This window comes from Protopterus annectens, chromosome 10.part0 (assembly GCF_019279795.1).
Source record: "Protopterus annectens isolate FY-2018-M chromosome 10.part0, PAN1.0, whole genome shotgun sequence".
Classification (NCBI taxonomy): Eukaryota; Metazoa; Chordata; order Ceratodontiformes; family Protopteridae; genus Protopterus; species Protopterus annectens.
This window is the reverse complement of record NC_056744.1, coordinates 974042614-974061382: the sequence shown is the minus strand read 5'-3', so window position 1 is coordinate 974061382 and position 18769 is coordinate 974042614. Positions and strand designations below refer to the sequence as shown.

The 18769-nt window shown below is 40.5% G+C and overlaps 1 protein-coding gene across 2 annotated transcripts in view; it reads right to left on the bottom strand.

Annotated features, from left to right (window-relative positions):
• KIAA1614 (KIAA1614 ortholog) overlaps positions 1-18769 on the bottom strand; it is an 873679-nt gene that overhangs the window by 162005 nt on the left and 692905 nt on the right. For both annotated transcript variants that reach the window (XM_044085741.1, XM_044085742.1), the window contains exon 7: positions 2471-2723. In XM_044085741.1, the coding sequence (XP_043941676.1) occupies positions 2471-2723 (253 nt within the window). The remainder of the gene's footprint in view (positions 1-2470; positions 2724-18769) is intronic.

The window sequence follows — 18769 nt, the reverse complement described above, 5'->3', positions numbered from 1 at the left end:
ACAATGTACTGCTGAAAAAATCAGTAGACAAGCAAGTAACCCTCTACAAAAGGTTAGTATGAAAGTATTGCTCTGAAGTTATGGCAGAATGTCAAATATGCGGTTACAGAAAGTAGCTTGTCCCACAAAGTAGAACTCTTTAAGCATGCAGGAAAGGCAAAATGTCAAAACTGAAGCCAGTATAATGCATAGTATGGCAATTCCGAAGAAACTGCTCAGATTATTTAGTCTCCTAATTTGTCAAGGTTTGAGGACCTTTGCAAGGAACAATGGATGATGGACAAGATAGCCTGGGGTGGCTAGTGGTACTGGCAGTTGGGCTGCATCCTCCAGGTTAGAAAAAAAAAGAAAAGAAAAGAAATAGTATTTCATAAAGCCAACTATTATTTAAAAATAATAATAGTCAAATTTTTGACTTTGAGAAAATGGAGTTGTTTAAACATGTTAGATACTACAGGCATTATATAGACAACCTGTTTTTTATTTGGGCTGGTAGTGGTAAACAACTTGTTGACCACAACCAAAAAGGTGCAAAGCCAGATAGGAGAACAGACAACACCAACAAAATCTGGCTCCGATGGTCAATAAAGGCACAAGAAGAAGGAAACTGCCACAAAATTAGCGTACCACACTTTATTGAACGCTTTCGTCAAAAGACTTCCTCAGAAATACATTAAAACACCAAAACTACTCCACTTAAATACAAAAAGCACAAATCAATTAATTAATCAATTAATATAAAAAACATTAACACTGAAATTTAAAAAGACATAAACATATAAAAATAGTTTAACGATAATTTAAATACCTATTTAAACTAATATCTTTGTTAAGACCAAGTTTTCTGTATTTTAAAAAACACTTGATATTAATAGTCTGTTTATTGATAGAGGGTATTCTAGTGAAATTCTTGAAGAAGTTATACATTATGTTAAAAGTAATAGGGACCAAAGGTTTTCCCCTAGTCTGAGAGTAGGATTCCAGAAGAAGAATACTGAACAAAGTGTAGACAAGAATGAGGGATTAAAATATGCATTCCCAGTGCCCATGAGTATAGATGGGCCGAATTTTAGAGAGTTGATTAAGGAAAATTGGAAGATTATTTTGGGCAATGAAGAATTAACTAAAATCACTGGAATCAAACCAAATTTCATTAATAAAAAGACAAGAAATTTAAAGGAAATGTTAGAAGGGGGACTTAAGAGTGAAGCTCAAAATAAAGTTACTACACATTTGGGGACATTTCCCTGTACAAATTGTAGCCAGTGCAGATTTATGATGGGGGTGAATAGCCATTGTTTTAAACATTTAAGTTATACTTTAACAGCTAAAGAAAGATATGACTGTCAAAGTGAAGGTTTAGTGTACCTTGTGGTGTGTTCCAACTCTGAAAACTTTTATATAGGTAAGACCATTAGAAAGTTAAAATATAGAATTAGAGAGCATATGTTGGCTATTAAGAAAAAATATATGATTAATGCTCTAGCAAAGCATTCAGTAAATTGTGAAAACTTTAGAAAGTTTAGTTTTTTTTGTAGTTGAAAAAGTAAATACAGACAAATTTGTAGGGTCCTTTAATATTTTTTTTTAGAAAAAATAGAACTTAAATGGCACATTTTTCGAAAAGCTGATTTAGCACCAGCTATTAATGATAAGATATCTGTCAAAAGTCACTTAAATTACATTAATTTTATTTTTGACTAGTAATTAATATTGCTTAGTTTGGTTAAGCTTTTTATGATATATGTATGGTTTCATGTTAAATGTATTTTTTGTGTATTTTTGAAGACTGTCTTACTGTTTATTACTATTGAAAAGAGTGATAGAAAAACGTTTTTATAAATGGTTACAGTGTTAAATATGTATGTCCTTTTAAGGATAGTTAATTTAGGAAATGATTTCAGCAGAGTGATTGTATAAAAGGAAATGATGTGTATTATTTTATTGTTCTGAAGAAGTTCTGTAATAAACAGGACAAAAGCGCTTAACTTATTCTGGCGCCAGTGTTTGTTCTTTGTTTTTCAAGTTGAAGTGAAGTGTTTTTGAGTTTTTAATGCAAATTTTTTACTTTCTCTTTAGCTCCAGGTGCGATAAACTCCATGAACCCGCAAGAGCAGCGTTTTGGGGATATCAGAGTTAAAAAATAAAAATAGAAATAAAAATGGACTTATTACATTTGTCAGGCTGTTTTCAAACCAGCTAAGCTGTGGGCTTTACACATAACTCTAATCTGCACAACTGTTTAGGATGTCAGAGATGTCACTAAACAAGCATCTCATGTGTCTGCTGCATGAAGCAGCAAAGAGCCCTTTCTATTGGCTCAGGCCGCCCCAGATGTATCAGATACAGAGATAGAAGTGAAGAATATACATTTTTGCAGCTAGTAAGCTAACAGGTAGTAAAGTAAGTACTTGATTTATTTAAGTTCTTTCACACCTCAGCTTTAGGATTATAGCTTGACAGATCTTACCAGTTTAAGTGATTGGAAAGAGGGTGCTTTCTTCAGTTTTGGACTTGTCTCATCTGTTAAGGAAGCCTCACCCCCTTTGTTCTTGGATTGTGTAGGTATTTGTTCTAGACTTGAAGCTCGAATCCTTCCAAATTTGTTTACAGTGTTCTGTCCAATAGCAGCAAAGAATTTTTTGATACCAGAACTGGGGCGACCTTCTCTAGATTTCTTTTCAGCTTGGGTCTTTACTTCTCCATGCAAATCTTCAGAAAATCTAGGAATACATAAACACACAAGTTGAGTGGTTACTATTCAGCCTTCATAAGAAAAATTACTTTTTGTCTGTAATCTGAATACCTGTAAAAAAGAAAGGTTAGTCAGACCTATGAATAACAGTACTGTTCACAACAGCGCAGCTTAATGACTGGAAATAATTTGTGTCACCAGAGAAATCAGATCAAAACAACACTGGTGTTCACAATGGTACTGACTCTGAACTGTAAATGATTTGTTTCACCAGGGACCTAGCAATGGTGGATGGTACACTGGGAAGCTTGTATGATAAACTCGTTACCTGTGCAATGGAGCTGCTGTCATAGGTGCAGACATGCATAGAAGGGGTAGCTGTAAATGACAAAATGGTGAGTATGCCATACTGATGTATATAATTCCCTCTCAGCATTTGTTACAACACAGATGAACCAAAAGCTGAAATACACCAAGATAAACTCTATCATAGTAATGAGACCTGAGTTACGTTTGTGTATTTTCAAACTGTCATCTTCATTATAAGCATAATGAGCATAATAAACATACTTGTCTCTTATTTGTTATGTCTCACTGCGTTTGGAATAGTAAATGCACCATACAAAACAGGTGGTGTAGCAGGGAGGGAAAACAAAGATTTGTGTTTTGGGATTTACCAAATGAAAAATAAAAATAAAAAGAACTGTTATATGCTGACACCTTTGAAAGGCTGATTCTTTTGTGAAAGGCATGCATGATTTAATAAATTTGGTAAACAAACCATCCGTCATGTGCTTACCATGGAAGGAACCTTGCTGATGAGAATTTTGATCTGTGATACAGTAGAAGGGAGGGATAATGTCAAAATGGGACAATGCACATAAGGAATGCAAGTAAAGTGAAAAAACAGGCTGACTTTTAAATGAAATGTTAGATTTGCCTACATATGAGAGCTGTCCAGAGCTAAATGTGGAGAAATCTACCAGAAAGTAGTACTACTATTGTTATTATTATTATTATTATTATTATTGCAATTATTATATAATCACATCTTTTTGGAGTATTTACATGGAATAATTATGAGTAGCTATGCTGTGTTTGGAATGTGCAAATAGTTTTTGCAACAGAACCAACCTGAACAGTAGTACATTGCTGTCATCCAAACTTAAGTTTACCATTTTAGTCAAACGACATCTATAAGCTTCTACCTTATGAAGCCATGAGCTACCATATTAGGGTGCCTCAGTGTTTAAGGTTTCTAGTTCATTGTTCCGAGGTCTGGGGATCAATTATGACCTCTGATTACCATCTGTACGGAGTTTGCATGTTTTCTCTCTGCCTGTGTGACTTTTCTACAGGTGCCTGAGTTTCCAAAATATGCAAATTGATTGTACTGGTGTCCATTTTATTAATGTTTAAGACATCATCATTGGGAGGTTATCAATATCTTGTAATGGTTTATTTATTAATTATTTATATTTGTTTACCAGGGTAGTGTACTGATCTCAGTGGACCATTTGCAGGCATGGGCCGTGTGAATAGGATCACATAAGAAATGAACAAAAACATATTTACAGATACAAGGATATGCTAAAAACAAATATACAGATGCAAGAATATGCCTCAACATTTAGTTCAAGAAGCAGTTAACAACGTCAAAATATGGATGGAAAAATGGAATTATGCTTAGCAGAGCTCTATGGATAAGATGTAGTCATAATGACTGAGATGGTTTATGCTACAGGGATAGCAGTATATCATTATATAGAGAGGTATGAAGACATTAAAAGAGGCAAGTGAAAATAGCTGCAAGAAAGGATGCCATGAGGAAAAGACAGAGAAAAGGTGAGAGAGGCATGCAGAGAGAAAAGGAGTACAAAAGAGAAGAAGTGTGAGAGAGGTGAAGAAGGAAGAGGGAAGTAGGATGAATTTGAGGCAGTAAGTAAGGGGGTGAAAGGTAAATACTAAGCTATCAGGCTGTAGACCAGTATAAACCTAGCCAATATTCAGAGGTCACAATCAAATCAGTACCTTGTATCTGAGAAGTAAAGACCTTAACCATTATGCCAGTCCTCTTATCCATTGAGCCGTCACTATTTACCATTGTCAAAGAACATTTATCAGAATTTCTATACATCTAACTCATTCATCTGGTTAGGTTCCAGTAGTTGAGAGAATTATGCTTTTGGATTTAACAGTTGTAAGCCTGATTATGCTTTCTTAATCTCATAACAATGTTGCTAACCAAATACCTCTGTTTAATAGGATGCTGATGAAGGGAATATGCATCACCATCTCCTTGATCTTAATTCATGTAGTATAAGATCTTTACAGCCCCACCAGTGATAATCAGTCACTGCACCTGACCCTTTGGGGTAACAGTGCAGATCTGGTACTGCCAGTTCAGTTTGCTGGTACATGACTGCTATGCATGACCTTGAAATAAGATTAAGACAAGTAGAACACTCACAGAGTCTTTAAATCATTTGCAGTCACTCATCCAGATTTTCTGCATACTCTCTAGCAAAGTTTTATTTCCATATCCGTACAAATATGTCTCATTTTAGGAATAAGACACTGTACATCTTTAAAACTTCCAAAGAAAATGTTCTGGCTTTCTGTACATTGCAATACCTCATGTTGGATAAGTACCTTATAAAATTTAATATGCAGTTAAGAATTTACCCAGTTCAGATTTTAGGGCTGAGTATGTAATTTGGCAGAAAACAATGTGGCATTCATGTAAGCCACTAAACTTTATTTTATGCCAACGACTGGAAAATGAATGCAAAACAGAAATAAATAATATACTATTTAAAGGCTTGTGTAAGCCAAGGCAAAAGAGGATCTTACTGTGTTTGTTCGCATTTTAATAAAAGATTGTGACTACTTCGAGTTTATGGCTTGCTGGTCGGGAGGAGTGTGTAGTTTTACATTTATTTTATGCAAGTTCAAGTTTTCTTAACAGAGTAGAACATCTTTTCCAATCTCTTCCTATTTTCTTGGCAGTTCTGTATTTACAGACAGAAAGGCTGGGCTGGTAAGTCTAATCAATTAATATCTGTAATGGACCAGATCAGACTATTGGTGATGTGTAACTCCTTAATATTGTTAGTGAGCTGCTTATTACAGGTCAGCAGCAATGAAGCAACAACAACAAATACTTTACCAGAAAAACATGAAACATCTTACTGTTGTAGGCCTTTCTGTAGAGCAGCCAGAATAAAGTAATAATAATATACCATACTCTAGTACATATGTCTAAACAGAAAATGTCATCCTCCAGCTTTTATTTGGTGCACTGAGAACTTCATAGCCTACCCCCAGATTTTTTTCTTTTATATACCACTTTTTTAGCCAAAGTTCAAAGCCAGTGTTTAAATATCATGAGGCTATAACTCATCTGTGTACAGTCTAATTAAGAATACCGGGTTGAGTTAAATGCACCAGCCTGCACAGAAATTAGATGATATTTACTTCTGCTCATGTGGCGTCAAAAGTAGGGGTGGCACTTTGTTTGTTTAAGCTTATACCTAGTGAACTGCAACTTTCAGTGTGTGATCATATCTAGTGAACAGCTTACTAGGCAGTCTTGTTGGCTGGTGGATCTGCTTGTTTTTTTTGTACAACCAGTTTACGGTGCTATGCTTGACTTTACCCCTTTTTGAGTACTGCCTCCATCTGCTCCCCACTCACATACATGGTGACAGATCACAAATGCCACGTTTTAATGTAGTGCTGTGTTTAATAATGCACTAACCTTTGCAATTTCTATTAGAATGAGCCAAGCATGCGAAACATCTCAGGCAGTTACACCAATCAGTTAGAGCTGTTCAGCACCTCATATGTCAGAATCGCTTCAAAGTCTAGTGTCAGGTGCCTATCACAACCCCTGCATATTGTCTGAATCAGGGCTGGTGTCTTACTCAGCACAACACTGTGGCAGAACACAAATCATCAACTGGCAATGGGGAATCTGGGAGTGGAGCTTAACTTACCATTAGGCTCCTTCATGAAATGTAGGTGTTTCAGCATGCATGTTTCAGTGCACACTGACTTAGGTTTGCCACCTTTTCCAATGCCAAAAGTGGGACATTGTTATGGTAAAATAGTATTTTGAAGAACAAACCATATATACAATCATTGCAAAGGACTAATATTCACGTTTTGCAAAATAAAAACGCACTCTTGTAGAATTCAAATTGCTGTTTCACATAACATTTCAGGTAAAAAATAACCTTTTTATATCACTATTACAGGAAATGTAAGAAACAATATTTGTCCTAAAATCTCAGGACATTTGTTAATTTTCATGTTTTTTCACAGGATACAATGGCCCAAACAAGGACTTTACTGACTTTAAGAACTGAAGGAAGTAGCGGAAAAAGTCGAGGAGGACAGATATAACAAAGAAATGCCAAAGGAATATTAATCTCAATCATGTACATTGGCATGCATACTTATAACAAACTCTGCAACAACTCATGACTGTAAATGGCAAAGGAATGTTACTCTAACACTGAGTGATAGAACCTAGGTTCAGAAACTCCTTCAGGAGTAGCTTAGAATGAACCCAATGTAACGGCAGATAACAATGAAAAGATCTACATTCACTGGCAAGGACTTCAAAATTCACCAGGCTCATTATTTTTGCAATCAATAATTCTGGGTTTGACGTTCTCAGCAATTGTCTTAAAGCCCTACCTCTTGAAATATGAAATGCAGTTCTGTCCCAAATGGTGATTTCACAGTCAGTTTACAAAATCACCATTCAAAATAGAAATAGCAAGTTCTGCAGCAAAAAGGAATGGAGACCTGACTGTGACTTATTCAAGATGCATTTGATTATTGGCCTGGTAGGAGCTGGTCAGGGAAGGGGAGTAATGAAGAGGCAGTGCCTGCTTGCCACTCCATCAGAGGGCGAGTAAGGGATGTGGTTCAGGAAAGGCATGTTTCCCATTAATGAGTCCCTGGTGGAGACCAAAAACATAATGGGAACTGTCTGATTGCAGGGGTACATGGTTGTTTGAGGGGTTACACCATACACATGATACTTTCAGTGAGTGATGTCCCCTTGCTCCAACCATTACACACCCACACCTGAAGCACTTACTGAAGCATATAGGGGATTGGTTATTATGTATAACAAAATCCCCTGCTGGCTGCCTGTAAGATGGACATGCCTCAACTGCCTTTTAGTCTGGTAGTACTATAATGAAAAGCCAGATGGCTAGCAGATGTGAGAACCAAAAAAAGTCATAACCCAATTACACACTAACAGTATAATACAGTATAAGATGTATTTTCAAAGACAGATGTTGAACGTTTCATCACAAAATATAAAGGAATAACTATGTTATTGTTTCTTGTTGAACATCCTATAAAAAGTAATAATGTAAGAAAAAAAAAAGCAACAAATGTGCTTGCTTAAATTCATAACCAGCTGCTTAGAAAAGAAACATATCTAGTGCAAGGAAGGACCAGAATGAACTTCCAGATGGTAAGTATGGGCTCAGGTATGTCCTCGTTGACAGAGTTGGGGATTTTTAGGACCAATAATTTTTACATTTTGGGATATGTAATATGTGCATAGAGTAGTTTTCTTTATTTTATAGTCATAGCATATGAATGAACACATCTGGTGTCACTAGCACAGTCACTGACATTTGCAGATGATGCTATGTGAGTGTAAAATATGTCTGAGTTTGTGTAGCAAGGAAATATTGCTGTGCACATAAGCTTTTTTTTTAACTGAAACCATGTGTGCTTTGTAAGGAACACTGGACACCCTAATGCCACTAGTATGATGCTTATAGTGGGGAACTGGACACCCCTCTTATCATTGTAGGAAAGTCTGGGTGGAAGTTGAATACTGCAGTAGAAATTAGGAGGATCTTAAAACTACACTTATATTAATAATTCTGCTGCTTGTGAAGATGGAGCTGCTCATAAGATCACTATTTAATCTTTCTTGCAAAAGGGTCAAGAGAATTGTCAAACCATATTGGATAATTGGATACTTGACTTCCAAAGGGTAGATTAATGTACCAGGACAGCCCAGTAAAACACAAATATTTTTTACATGATATGAAAACTGTATGCTATTGAAAAAATCTTCTACTGTAGCTATCACTGCAATTAGTGGGCAAGGAAAAAATAAAAATAGAGCTAACCCATGTAACTACAGCAGCAGTTAGAAGGATGTGCATGTATGTGCATGAGTGCATGCGTGCTTGCATAGGTTTTGTGTGTGTGTCTGTGTGTGTGTGAAAGATCAGGTGGATTCTTAGGGACTTCTTCAGAACAAATTCATTCCATCTACCCAGCATTCAAATACAGCCATCAATTAAACAATAAATTAACACTAACACTAATTAATGCCCATCAAATAATGTCCACTAACCAATTTTCTTATAAAAGACTATTCAAATAAAAACATTTTCATAAACATTTTTACACAAAGGTGGCAAACATTAAAACTTATAATAAAACATTTAATTTAAATGGAAGGCATATTTCTATAAAAGGTTATTATAACTGTCAGAGTAAAAATGTGTTTATTTAGCGAAATGTTCTTCATGTCCTGTATTTTATATAGGAAAAACTTGTAGATGTTTTAGGAACAGGATTTATGAACATTTATTGGATATTAAATATTCAAAGAATATGAATGCATTAAGTAGGCACCTTTTAGAACATGCAAGTCATTCATTTAGGTTTTTAATAATACAGCAAATAAGAGCTGATCTACAAGGGAGGGTTTTGAGTGAATTATTGGATGTGTGTGAGCTGAAATGGCAATTATCTCTGGATGCCATTATTTTCGCAGGTATAAATCAAATGGTGAATTTAAATTGTGTTTTAAAATTGAATCATGTTTTGGGATAATATGCTATTTTAAGTGCTGTTTTTTACATCACATACATATTTATATAACGTCATAGTGTTTATAAATTTTAAGACATTCTTAAAAATGTTTTATAAGTTTTAAAGTTTGCCACCTTTGTGTAAAAATGTTCATGAAAATGTTTTTATTTGAATGGTCTTTTAAAAGAAAATTGGTTAGTAGAACATTATTTGATGGGCATTAACTAGTGATGTTATGTGATCCTATCTCGCCTACATTCTGAATGATGGGTTCGGAGCCGATCCCTCGGCTCCGACTCGGCACGCTTATGCCAAAGAGCGAAGTCTCTTATTGGCTGAGCTTACTATATCCCAGGATGCACCACTGCCAGTCCCCCAGATCTCGTTTGCCGCTTAACTGCAAAGACGTGGTCTCGAGCTGGCTGGGCTGAGTAGCTTTTATTAACTACTTTTTCTGTCAGTTTTTTGCTCTTTATATCACAAAAGCCGTTTTAACGGCTATCGCTGCCTTTGTGTACGTGTGAGTTGTGAAATTTGTTGTGTGTGATTGGGTTGAGTTTGTTTCGGCCCCCCTTACAATCCAGGGCCTTTTCGGTCAACCTTGTACTAAAGCTTTTAGTGGTTTAAAGTTCCCGGTCATTACAGCTAAAGTTGTGTGTCACACTATTACTGTAAGCCTTGGGTTTTTTGTCACAAGCGAATCTATACTTGTTAAATTTCCTGTCAGAAATTGTTTAACATCATGTCTCAAACCCCTAGGCCTTCGGGCTTTAAAAAATGTTCTAAATGTGCTTTTAAGATGTCTGTTACTGATGACCATCTACTTTGTGTATATTGTTTAGGGGCAAAGCACTTGCAGGAGTCATGCAGCGTATGTCACGCTTTTTCCTCAAGGGTCCTCCAGGAGAGGAAAAATAAATTGATTCTCAAGGGGTTAATTAAACCCTCTTTTGAAGAAGCCTTGTCTTCCTCTCCGACTCCTGCCAAAAAGAAAAGGGCTTCGGTTCCGACCAGTCCGTCGGATCCGACTGCCAAGAGACCTAGGCAGGCCTCTCCTTCGGCTCCAAAGACTTCGGAGCCGAGGTCGGAACGGTCTGCCTCGATGCCTCCAGCATCGACTCCTCGGACTTCGGAGCCGATGGCTGGGGCATCGAGAGGCGGGTCACCTTCGTCGGCTCCACTGCTCTCGGAGCCGACGAGGGTTGCCCGCTCAGACACTTCCTCCTCGGCGCCGAAGTCTACCTCGGCACCGATGGAATCTGGTGTGTGTGTTTCCTCGGCGCCGATTCTCATCGAGTCGCCTCGGAGCCGGTCCCCTAGTCCCTTGGGGCCGAGGGAGAGGTCTTCTCGAACCCGTTCTGTTTCCTCTCGGTCTTCGAGAATGTCGGATTCTGATATAGACAGGGTGCTCCAAAGACTTTTCCAGTCCCCAGTCTTCCAAAAATTTGTTTCGGTTCCGACCCAGTTGGCTTCGGAGCCGATGACCATGACCCACCCCATTGCCGTTCCTCCTCCGACGACTTCGGCTCCGCCGGAGAAGGTTGTCTTGGAGCCGGTAGAGATCTCAGGGTCGGCTCCGACCCTTACTCCAACCCGGGCCTCGGGTCCGAGTTTGGTACGCTGGACTTCTTCGGCTGGACCCGAGGGTGATGTTTCGGGACCTATGCTTTGGTTCCGAGCCTCCCTCTCGGTGCTTCGCTGCGGGACTTCCGTCTACCATCATGGCTCGAGACCGGACACTCCCAGGATTCTGGGGTCCGCTTTCAGGGCCATGAGGAGTGCCTTGGCCAAATCCTCTTGCCATCTCTCCGGTTTTACCAGCACCTTCCCTGGGCGTGGAGACTGGGTCTTTGGCAGTTCCTGTCCGTAGCCAGCGGAGCCCCGAGGCCTGAGGTTACCCCCAGTGGGGTTCCCTCCTCCTGAGGGTTCTTCGAGTTGTCTTCAGAGGAACCCCAAGGAAGAGATCGTGCAAGAGGAAGCACGTGGACTCCCGAGTCTATTACATCGGACACTGATATGGATGATGCGGAGGGGTCCCTAAGTCGTCCTCCGATGATGTCTCTTTTGCAGACATCTTAGAGATCCCCACACAACGAGGCGGCTCGCTATCCAAACCCCCCTCTGGGGGCGCATCAGTGCTCCTCAAGGCCTTTGGGGCTCAGCCCTCCGCCTCCTGGGTGTCTCCGCCTTCGACGAGCTTCTGGATTTAGTTTGTCGAAGGCGGGAACATCCGGATACCGTGGAACCAGTCCCTTGTCGTCCAAACAAATTTTTATCTGCTCCCCGCGAGAAGGAGTGCCTTACTAAAGGCGTGGCTGTAGATGCCATGGTCGTGGCATCTGCTACACAACACGACGGGGCAGGGGCTTCAACGCCCACCCATCCTCCTAATAAGGAGTCTAGGAGTATGGATAGGTGCGGAAGCGCACCCTGACTTCAGCGGCCTTTACCTTAAGGTCTCTGAATTATTTGGCACATTTTACCAGGCTTCAGAGGGATCTGGTCAAGGAGTTGTCAGATTCCTCTCGGGTAACCTACCTGAGCAGCTAGCCCAGTCCGTTAGCTCTCAGTTGGCTATCCTTACGTCAATTGCTAACTCGTCCATGAGGCTCATTTCCTATGCGGCCGAAGGGGCGGGTAGAGCGGCAGGCACAGGCGTGGCTCTACGTAGACAAGCCTGGCTCCGCTTGTGTCAATTCTTGGAGGCCTTCAAGTCTTCCTTCGCCGACGCTCCCTTTGATGGGTCCTCATTGTTTGGACCCAAGGTGAAAGACACCCTTACCCGCTGTGAGCAAGAGGGAAAAACGTTATCTGCCGAGGGGCCCGTTATTCCACTCCCTTCGGCCTTACCCCAAGGCCAAAGGAGGGAAAATGTGGTTCAAAATCTCGCAAGTTTTTCTCCCAACAGCAGGAAGATTCCCGTCCAGAGGCAGAGGGCGGGAAATTTTTCAGGGAGACGCCGTCCCAGAGGCGGCAGAGGGCCCGCAATTCTGGAGACCGCGAGTCCTTTCGTGGCTCTTCAGCCTCCCACACGTCATGAGGGATTGCCCGGCTGTGCTGCTCGGAGCCAGTCGGGTGTCGCTTACCAAGCACCTAAAAGCCTGGGAGTCAATCACTCAGGACAGATGGGTGCTTGGATCATTGCCGGAGGTTACACCATCCCATTCACATTCTCCCCCACCGTCCAAAAGAATCCCGGACCCACCACCCAGTCAAAGGGAAATGGCAGCCGCAGAAGCTTTAAAGCTGCTAGAAAAAGGAGTCATCCAACCGGTCCCCACAGACCAGATCGGATCAGGAAATTACTCCAGGTTCTTTTTAGTGCCAAAAAAGACAGGGGACCTGAGACCAATATTGGATCTCAGCAGACTGAACCAATCCGTCACGAAATCCAAATTCAATGGTCACGTTACAATCCATTCTCCCATTGTTGGAGAAGGATGTTTGGATGTGCTCCATAGACCTCAAGGATGCCTATTATCACATACCGATACATCAGGCGTCCAGAAGGTATCTGCGCTTCAGCCTGGGAGTCAGTCATTACCAATTTTGCGCTCTGCCCTTTGGTCTCACCACAGCCCCCAGGGTGTTCACCAAGTGTTTGGCAGTAGTGACGGCTCACCTGAGAAGTCTTGGATTCCAAGTGTTTCCCTATCTGGACGACTGGCTCCTGACTGCCACCACCAGGCATCTACTAATGGACAACCTCAAAGCCACCATCTCACTGGGTGTTACCCTGGGGATTACATTCAATTGGTCAAAGTCTGTCTTGCTGCCCTCTCAACGCATAAAGTTCATAGGAGCAGAGATAGACTCAAGATTGATGGCGTCTTTCTTCCTGCCGAAAGGATCCAAACTTTACAGGGCCAAGTTCAAGCTCTGATCTCGAGATCCAAAGCCCCAGCCAGGATGGTCCTACAGGTTCTAGGCTCAATGTCTGCCAAGGTACTTTTAGTTCCTCTAGCAAGGTTACACATGAGGATTCTTCAGTGGCTCTTGTCAACTCAATGGTCCTTTCAGGATCTTCCCCTCAATCACCACATCATGATTACGGAAGTATGCAAAAGGGACCTTCGCTGGTGGCTTCAAACATCCAACTTGGATCAGGGAAAACCCTTTGTTCTCCCCCCTCCAGTGGTTACCCTGACGACAGATGCCTCCCAGATAGGGTGGGGGGGGGCATTGTCTGGGCAGGCTAGTTCAGGGCTCCTGGCTTCCGGACGAAGCTCTTCTCCACATCAACGTGTTGGAGATGAGGGCTGTACTTCTATCCCTACAGGCCTTACACAAGTCTCTTCCTCAAGGCATCATCGCCATCCACACAGACAACATGTCGGTGGTTTGGTATCTGAACAAACAAGGAGGGACCAGATCGTATCCCCTTTGCAGAGAGGCCATGAGAGTGTGGGAATGGGCTGTAGCTACCAACCGCTTCTTGGTAGCGACCCACATCCCGGGAAAGTCAAATGTATTGGCGGACAAATTAAGCAGGACAATTCTCTCTCCTCACGAATGGTCCCTAAACCGCACAGTAGCAGCCCAGATTTTCAAGAGATGGGGGACGCCGTGCTGCGACCTATTTGCAACTCCACAAAACACCAAGTGCCAAAGGTTCTTCTCCTTGATTCCACATCAGGAAGTACCAGCCATGGATGCTCTAGCACAACCTTGGCCAACAGGGCTACTTTATGCCTTTCCTCCAATTCCACTCCTTCCCAAAGTTATTCAAAAAGCTTCCCAACTGGGGTCTTCAATGATTCTGATTGCCCCATTCTGGCCTCGTCAGATATGGTTTCCTTACCTGAAAAAGCATGCAGTGGACGATCCGTGGACCTTAGACCTGATCCCGGATTTGCTAATCCATCAGTCGGGACATTGGCATCAGTCCCTTCAATCTCTGAAATTGACAGCTTGGCTCCTCCACTTCCAACCTTAGTTAGAAGTCACACACTAGACCCGGAAGTTGTTCACATTTTATCTTCGGCCCACAAACCCACCACTAACAAATTGTACCTCAGTAAGTGGAAGAGGTTTGCTATCTGGGCTCAACTCAAGGGCTTAGACCCTATCACTGCTCCTGTCCCAGAGGTTTTGAAATTCTTAACATCCCTGTTTAATCAGGGATCTTCTGTCTCAACTATTAAAGTTCAACTAGCTGCTATCTCTAAGTTCCATGAATCCACGGATCCTCCTTTGATGAGCAGCAGACTATGCAAAACATTCATTAAAGGTGCGAGTCTGTTAAGACCACCAGTTTTTCATCCTGCACCTCCGTGGGATCTTGATTTGGTGCTTCACATTAACATCCCCCTTTGAACCGGCTGCTACATGCGGATTAAAATATCTGTCTTGGAAAACGGCATTCTTAGTGGCTATTACTTGGCAAGAAGAGTCTCAGAGCTTCAAGCCCTGTCTATTAAACCACCGTATTTGATTTTCCACAAAGATAGAGTATCACTCAGGCCTAATCCATCCTTTGTTCCAAAGGTCTGCTCTAGTTTCTGTCTTCAACAATCTCTAGAACTACCAGTTTTCTTTCCGAAATTCTCTAATGAAGCAGAATACACTCTCCATAAATTGGATGTTCACAGGCAATTACGTTTTTATTTAGACAGGACTCAGCAACCGTAAGTCAGACCAGTTGTTTGTGTCCTTCTCAGATAATAAATTGGGCCAAACCATCACGAAAGCTACAATCTCAAAATGGATCAGAGATTGCATAACTCAGGCCTATTCTTCTTGAATAAACATCTTACATCATCTATCAAAGCTCATTCTACCAGAGCTATGGCTACTTCTATAGCCTTTCATTCCAAGCTAGCTATATCGGAAATTTGTGCTGCGGCTACTTGGTCCAACCCGCACACTTTCATTTCCCACTACAAATTGGATGTGGCATCTAAAGGACGAGCATCGTTTGGTTCCACGGTACTCAGGAGTGTTTTCCAGTGAGCCACCCAGGATTCAGGTGCTAGGGACGCTGTCCCATCATTCAGAATGTAGGCGAGATAGGATCACATAACATCTTTTAGTTATGTACTCACCATAACTTCAGATGTTTGGGATCCATCTCGCCTACATTCCTGATACCCACCCGCCTTCCCCCTGCCTTGCAGATCAGAAGAGATGGAACGGTTTTGAGCTTCACTGTTTTTATCTTGTTTCATCTGACGATGTTATATAAGCAGGGTATGCATGTGTGCATGTATGCAGACAAACTAGATCTGGGGGACTGGCAGTGGTGCATCCTGGGATATAGTAAGCTCAGCCAATAAGAGACTTCGCTCTTTGGCATAAGCGTGCCGAGTCGGAGCCGAGGGATCGGCTCCGAACCCATCATTCAGAATGTAGGCGAGATGGATCCCAAACATCTGAAGTTATGGTGAGTACATAACTAAAAGTTAGTGTTCATTTATTATTTAATTGATGACTATATTTGAATGCTGGGTAGATGGAATGAATTTGTTCTAAAGAAATCCCTAAGAAGGGATGAAAGCGCTTAACTGTGGTTAATTTGTACACTGTATTCCAGTTCAATAAAAGAGTTTACTCTATATGCCCTGACAGCAATGAACTAAATATATTAATATGGCTATTATTTATGTATGTATGTACACTTGATCATAGAAAGTCATCTGAGCTGTACATAGTCAATCAATTAAGTGGCAGCAGTTGGTGGAGACAGGTGTGTGTGTGTGTGTGTGTGTCTGTGTGTGTGTGTGTGTGTGTGTGTGTGTGTGTGTGTGTGTGTGTGTGTGTGTGTGTGCGTGTGTGTGAGACGCTTCCTGTGTATGTGAGTGTGAGTCTGTGTCTCTGTACCTCTTTGTGTCTGTGTGTGTGTTTGTAGACAATATTAAAGAGTTACATAACTTCCTCCATTAAAAAACACTTGCATGTCCAACACCATCTTTGAAACATTAGGTAGAAGAATTATTTCAAAAAAACTGCAAAACAACTTACCAGATTAATGCCCTCCAGGGTAGATATTAAAAAAGAAATAATGGATCTTCCAGAGGTGAGTAGGCCCTCTGCCTCCTCTCCTCTTCCCTGAAGCATCAGGCCTAGCAAAACCCCTGGACGGTCCAATCTTTTCTTGTAACATCAACCCCGCTGAACATAACTGCCTGCAATTCACTTTTAAATTCAGTTGTGATAACTGATACAGCACTACTTCTTGGACTGATAAATTGCTGTTAGTTTTAAGATATTACTTTTGTGTCTACCCAGAGTGTGAATTCATTCAGCTTAACAGTAACTACTCAGTCAGCAAAGAGGGGGTGACTGTTCTGCAGGCCAGTTGGCCTAGCAGAAAAAAACTCCCCCCAAAAAAAACAGTGTGCTACATGCTCATGCGTAAATCTCCACAGAAATACTACTTAAGGGGGCATATCAATAAACTTCAACAGTTTATAATTTTTGTGCAGCAGTAACATAAAAAGAATTGACAGACTGGAGTAGCCACTCAATCAGAATGCTTTCTGGAGAAAACTGGAGTACCCAGAGAGTCCACATACATAGGGAAAACAAGCATTTACACAAAGATGATCGAAGGTCAGAATGGAACCTATGACTCTGGTAAAGCAGAGTGTTTTGCATTCTCCCAAATGTTATAGTACTGCACATTAGCACAAAACTAGACTAAGTTATTTATTTTCCTCAATGGCAGACTTCGAAAACTAATACTGCTGCTTTCTCTACTCCATCTATGTCAACTACAGTTATTATCACTGTCTCTGTCAATGAACAAATCAGATTATGAAGACATTTAATGGCACCACAAAACAAGGAATTATAATTTCTTCCTGTCCATCCATCTGAATTGAACAAACTGACCAAACAAGGAGTGTCACAGCAAAGCAAAGAACGTCTGTCCACAAATGTTTTGCTCTCTAAGCATAGAAAGACATATGACTATGTAACCTGTTATTATACAGTGAAGACGTATGATTCAGTAACATACTATTATATGCTGAAGGCATACAACTCCGTAGCATGCTGTTATATCAATGCTGAAGGCATATGATACTGTAGTATGCTGTTATATCTATGCTGAAGGCATACGACTCTGTAGCACATTGTTATATCTGTGCTGAAGACATACGACTCTGTAGCATGCTGTTATATCTACGCTGAAGGCAGATGACTCTGTAGCATGCTGTTATATCTATGCTGAAGGCATACAACTCTGTAGCATGAAATTATATGCTGAAGGCATATGACTCTGTAACATGCTGTTTTATATATATATATATATATATATATATATATATATATATATATATATATATATATATATATATATATATATTCTGAAGGCATATGACTCTGTAGTATGCTGTTATATGCTGAAGGCATATGACTCTGTAGTATGCTGTTATATGCTGAAGGCATATGACTGTAGTATACTGTTATATGCTGAAGGCATATGATTGTAGTATGCTGTTATATGCTGAAGGCATATGACTCTGTAGCATGCTGTTATGCCTATGCTGAAGTTATGTGACTCTGTAGCATGCTATTACAGGCTGGTGGCATGTAACTTTGTAGAATGCTGTTATATAGATGCTAAAGTCATATGACTCTGTAGCATGCTGTTATATATATCCTGAAGGCATGTAACTTTGTAGCAAGCTGTTATACATATATGCAGAGGCATGTGACTCTGTAGCATTCTATTAAATGTTGATGTCATGTGACTCTAGCATGCTGTTATATGCATGCCAAAGTCATGTGGCTGTAGTATGCTACTATAGACTGAAAGCATATGATTTCATATCATGCTATTGTATGCTGAAGGCTTATGCCTCTGTAGCTTGCTGTTACATATATGCTGAAAGCATGTGACACTGTAGCATGCTGTTACATATATGATGAAGGCATATGACTCTGTGACATGCTGTTATACATATGCTGAAGGCATGTGACTCTGTAGCATGCTGTTATCATAGTTCTGAAATGTCCAGATCCTTGGCTCATACTTTTGGGCTGTTCCACATCAAATTTGTGGTTTTCTAGAAAATCACTGAGGACTGATGTCACTAAATAATGGCATACATCTGAGTTTCAGACTTCATATCCTTCAGAAAATGCATGCAAATGCATATCCAGTTATTCTACAAACTTTCTAAGTGCATAAGAACACTATTTAAAACTGCCCCCATTATTTTAAGCTTTGTTCAGATTTCTTGCTCTAAGAAGTTGATAAGT